This window comes from Papaver somniferum, chromosome 3 (assembly GCF_003573695.1).
Source record: "Papaver somniferum cultivar HN1 chromosome 3, ASM357369v1, whole genome shotgun sequence".
Classification (NCBI taxonomy): Eukaryota; Viridiplantae; Streptophyta; class Magnoliopsida; order Ranunculales; family Papaveraceae; genus Papaver; species Papaver somniferum.
The window spans coordinates 149,328,832-149,333,051 of NC_039360.1; the positions used below are offsets into that span (position 1 = coordinate 149,328,832).

The following is a 4,220-nucleotide window of genomic DNA, read 5'->3' on the forward strand; positions in this document are numbered from 1 at the left end:
ACGGCCACCACTTAGTTACTCTGAGATGTTCGTCAACATATTATGAGTTTTACTCCCATCTATCTCGATATATTGAGATTATACTTCCGCAGTAACAACCATCCTTTTGAAGTTGATGGATCGTTCTTAATTACTACTGCAACGCGTCAACAATTAATTGAGCTACTGAGATTCTGATTAGCTAAGCTATTCATGTATATAAGCTGAATAATCCATCTCTATAATGAGTTTTAGTTCATAATTAACTACATAATTTCGAATTATCAGTTTAATCCCGACGCGTCGGAATGTGACCGCATTATATCGATGACACGATATTCCAAAATTTTCATAAGAAAACAAGAAAAAGAGGATGTATGCCATAATTTGATCGCCTAATGTTTTTTTTTAACAATCAAAAGAATGTACTATTATATACAATAAACCTAAGGCATGCATATATTTCATCAATATTATTGTAATGTTAACATTCATGAAGCCTCTTTCCATTCCCTTCTTTACATCTTCCCAATTTCAAATCATTGTGCGCCCATAAATGGTGGAACGGGATATTTTTGCATACAGTCACGGAACTTTTGTTCTTCATTGATCTTTTTTGTTGGAGGAATTCCTTAAAGACATATATACATCAAAAGTAAAATCCGCTAGTGTGTTTTTAATTAGAAGGGGTTCTTAATTAAGTTGACTATAACAGTATACCAACTAATTTATTAGTCTATATATGCTGTGTTAATGTGTTTCTAGATATATAACTAATTAATGAAAGTGCATGATGGAGGAAAACCCAAGTTCTAGATGAATGATTTCAACCCTTCAGCCTCACTAGACAACATCATTGTGGGTTATTTCTCTGCTTTCTTTACCACTACCACCACTTGTATCTTTCTTCATTCAACCCCTGCCGAAATACGAGCCCTGGTTAGAATTTCAACACTGAATAAAAAAAATCTAACAAAAGAAAGAACTCAAGTTAATAAACACTGGGTGCAAGCACATAGGTACTGTCTACTACTGCCACTGTAAAACTAGTCTTTGGAACTTAGCAAATTATTACAGCGACTGGAGACTAGGTCAGAGTAACAACCCCCAACCAGTTCATAATTTTGTTCTTTTTATCTTTCTTATACATAATTCTAATTCTTTTTTCTTGTTTCTTTAACTTGCTAGAATCATTAGACGAAGAAAAAACTTTGTTTGTTCATAACACGCGCTTATATTTCTGTGTAGATAAAAACGGGGTTTGTGTAAATGAGTACTTAGTTAGTGAGAGTGAGTTAGTGTCGGTTATATGCATTTGATCATTGAATTTCATAACACTTGTCTCCATTTTATTTGTAGGGTGTCCATAGCTATACTCATATCTTTCTCTCTCTCTCTCTAATTCACTCAAAAAAAAAAATACCATAATTCACTTTGTTCTTTCTAAACTTTTCTCTTTTAAGTCTCTCTTGTTTCCTTCGTATGATTTAAAGATGATGACATAAAGAGTGGAGTTTGTGGTGGTGAATTTGATGCAAACCTGAATTCTGGTGGTGGTAATTAATGGAGTCCTTAGTACCGCCGGGTTTTAGATTTCATCCAACGGACGAAGAGCTAGTAGGTTACTATCTGAAAAAGAAGGTAGCATCACAGAAGATCGATCTTGATGTTATTCGTGATATTGATCTTTATCGTATCGAACCATGGGATCTTCAAGGTACATAAAATTAGCTTGTACCAACCTCTATTGCTGTTTTTGGTTTTAAGTTATCGAATTCCATGTGATACAATAGGTTTTCTACTTGTTTTTGGTTCACATATACTAACATCTCCACCTTATAATTAACTATTAAGTGAAGTTCAATTAGCAGGTGATTTCTAGATCTCTCTTCTATGGCTGCAGTCAGAGATAGCTAGCTATAGCACACAAGAGCATTCTAGAAAATATATCCAGGCCGGCATATATCATGTGTGCGCACCAAGCGATTATAAGTCAGATTATATGCTCCCTATTAGATAAACAAAAGATCTGTCTAGCTAGCTATACGCATGTACCTTCATTCTCTCTCTAAGATTCAAAGTTGCACCATGAAATCAACCCTAATTTTAAACCGGCTTTGATTAGCAAGGTTAAGCCTTAATTTACTTACTAATCTCCTCCTTCACATCGATTCAAGATAGATTTTGCGTTGGTTCACGGGTCAAGTAATCCTATTTATGCTGGTCTTGTTATATACTGTAATTTTTTATGTAAATTTTGGTTTGCTTAAAGGACTGTTGAATCCTATAAAATTTGAACAGAACGATGCCGGATCGGGTACGAAGAACAAAAGGAGTGGTATTTTTTCAGTCACAAAGATAAGAAGTATCCAACGGGAACAAGAACGAATAGAGCAACAATGGCCGGGTTTTGGAAGGCAACTGGTCGAGACAAAGCAGTGTATGATAAGATCAAGCTAATTGGTATGAGGAAGACCCTCGTCTTCTATAAAGGAAGGGCACCTAATGGACAGAAGAGTGACTGGATCATACATGAATACCGTCTAGAATCCGATGAGAATGGAGCACCACAGGCAAGCTAATTCATAGTCTTAATACTTTCATTATTTAATATGAATTAATTCATACTAAGTTTCCACCATTTTCTTGTTATCATCTTCTCCCACTTTCTCTCTCTCTCTCCTAAAATAAGAAGATACTATCATGTTTACGTACGTACTAGAGTGATCATAAACAGGCACATAATCTTTTCGAACTTTTTTCATAGTTTCCAAAACATGTAAAGAGCCACAAACAGCCTTTATATCTTGTCGATTTGATGATACTTCTTCAAAGCTTTTGTCAAGTTGCTGATGAAGACATTTCTTAGCTGAGTACTCAACCTTTGTGAAACACAAGTACTTTTTTCTTTTGCTTCCAAAACTAATCTAATTGTTCTTTCAGGAAATATACCATAATTAATTAGCTACAATTAAAATTTTAATTTTACGTCACCACTCGGCTTTGATCGTTTTAGGTCTTTTACTTGTCAACGAGTATACTCTCAGTCTAAGAAACATATGTGGTTCCCAAATGGGTAAAGCTAATTCATATACGGTTTTAGATCTTCTTTTCACTTTAGTTTCTCAGTGCATGGAAACGAACCAAAATCTCATCCTACTAAATCGTTGTAATTTATTGCAGGAAGAAGGATGGGTCGTTTGTCGAGCATTCAAGAAAAGAACAACAACCAACTGCCAAACTAGAAACCATACGGATCGACGTTGGGAGTCATCCAGTCGCCCCTATGATCATGAGTCAAGTGGATTCAGCTCTATCCTTGATTCGGTTGGTTGTATCACGAAGCAACAGAATTTTATTTGCAAGCAAGAGATTCATGAAGTTGTTAATTTGAATTTAGATAGTAATTTTCTGGAGCTAATTCCCCAACTAGAGAGTCCTTCTATGCCACTCGTAAAGAAGCATCCTTTAACAAGCTTACTGTCATCACGATGCCCTACAGAGCCGGTAGCTATTATTGTTATCGATGAAGATCATGAAGAGGATACAACAAGGATAAGAGGGTACACCAGCGACGACAAGAACAACAACAAGATGAAGCATGGCAGTACTGAGCAGAAAGTGACAGATTGGAGAGCCCTTGATAAGTTTGTTGCTTCTCAATTGAGTCATGGAGACAACAAAAACAGATCACATGATAGCGAAACACGCCCTAATCTTGGTGTTGCTCTGGGAGATGATCAATATAACTCGGATATAGCATTGCTTTTATCGCGGGAAGAAAATAATGAAATTAACAAGTTGAAGGAGTTCTTATTGAGTTCATCAGCATCAGCTTCTGGAGACGACTGTGACAATAGAATCGGAATTTGCATTTGAGAAATGTGCGTATTAATGGTTTAATAATAATGATTAATATATGAGAGACCGATATAGATATCATCATCTATAATGCATGAGACCTGATATGGCTGTTGTGGTTATTAATAAAATTATTATTCATGATAATCTTATTTTCGTATAGAATATATTCTGTTGATCGTGTGAATATTTAGTCTTTTTGGTAAGTCTTTCTCAGACCAGATTATAACTTCTGTCTGATGATTTGATAAAAGCAGAGAAACCTGGATCAGATGGTTAATTATTTAGGTGTCAGCTGAAAACGAACGATCTCTCTCTCTGCGATAGGTTATAGGTACATGTAGTAATGAGATCAGAATGATCTAACTTTCTAAGTGAGT

The 4,220-nt window shown here is 35.5% G+C and overlaps 1 protein-coding gene across 1 annotated transcript; it reads left to right on the forward strand.

The window, feature by feature from the left end:
• Positions 1–1,350: 1,350 nt before the first annotated feature.
• LOC113357662 (NAC domain-containing protein 105-like) lies at positions 1,351–3,987 on the forward strand. Its single transcript, XM_026601103.1, has 3 exons — positions 1,351–1,696; positions 2,281–2,552; positions 3,163–3,987. The coding sequence occupies exons 1-3, from the start codon at positions 1,543–1,545 to the stop codon at positions 3,856–3,858; spliced, it is 1,122 nt and encodes a 373-aa protein (XP_026456888.1). The 5' UTR covers positions 1,351–1,542; the 3' UTR covers positions 3,859–3,987.
• Positions 3,988–4,220: the final 233 nt, after the last annotated feature.

Bases quoted from the DNA above. Each gene is read 5' to 3' on its own strand.
- LOC113357662 (XM_026601103.1), top strand. From the start codon at position 1,543: ATGGAGTCCTTAGTACCGCCGGGTTTTAGATTTCATCCAACGGACGAA. The intron at 1,697-2,280 runs GTACATAAAATT...AAATTTGAACAG, and splicing joins CGAACCATGGGATCTTCAAG to AACGATGCCGGATCGGGTAC. The intron at 2,553-3,162 runs GCAAGCTAATTC...AATTTATTGCAG, and splicing joins ATGAGAATGGAGCACCACAG to GAAGAAGGATGGGTCGTTTG.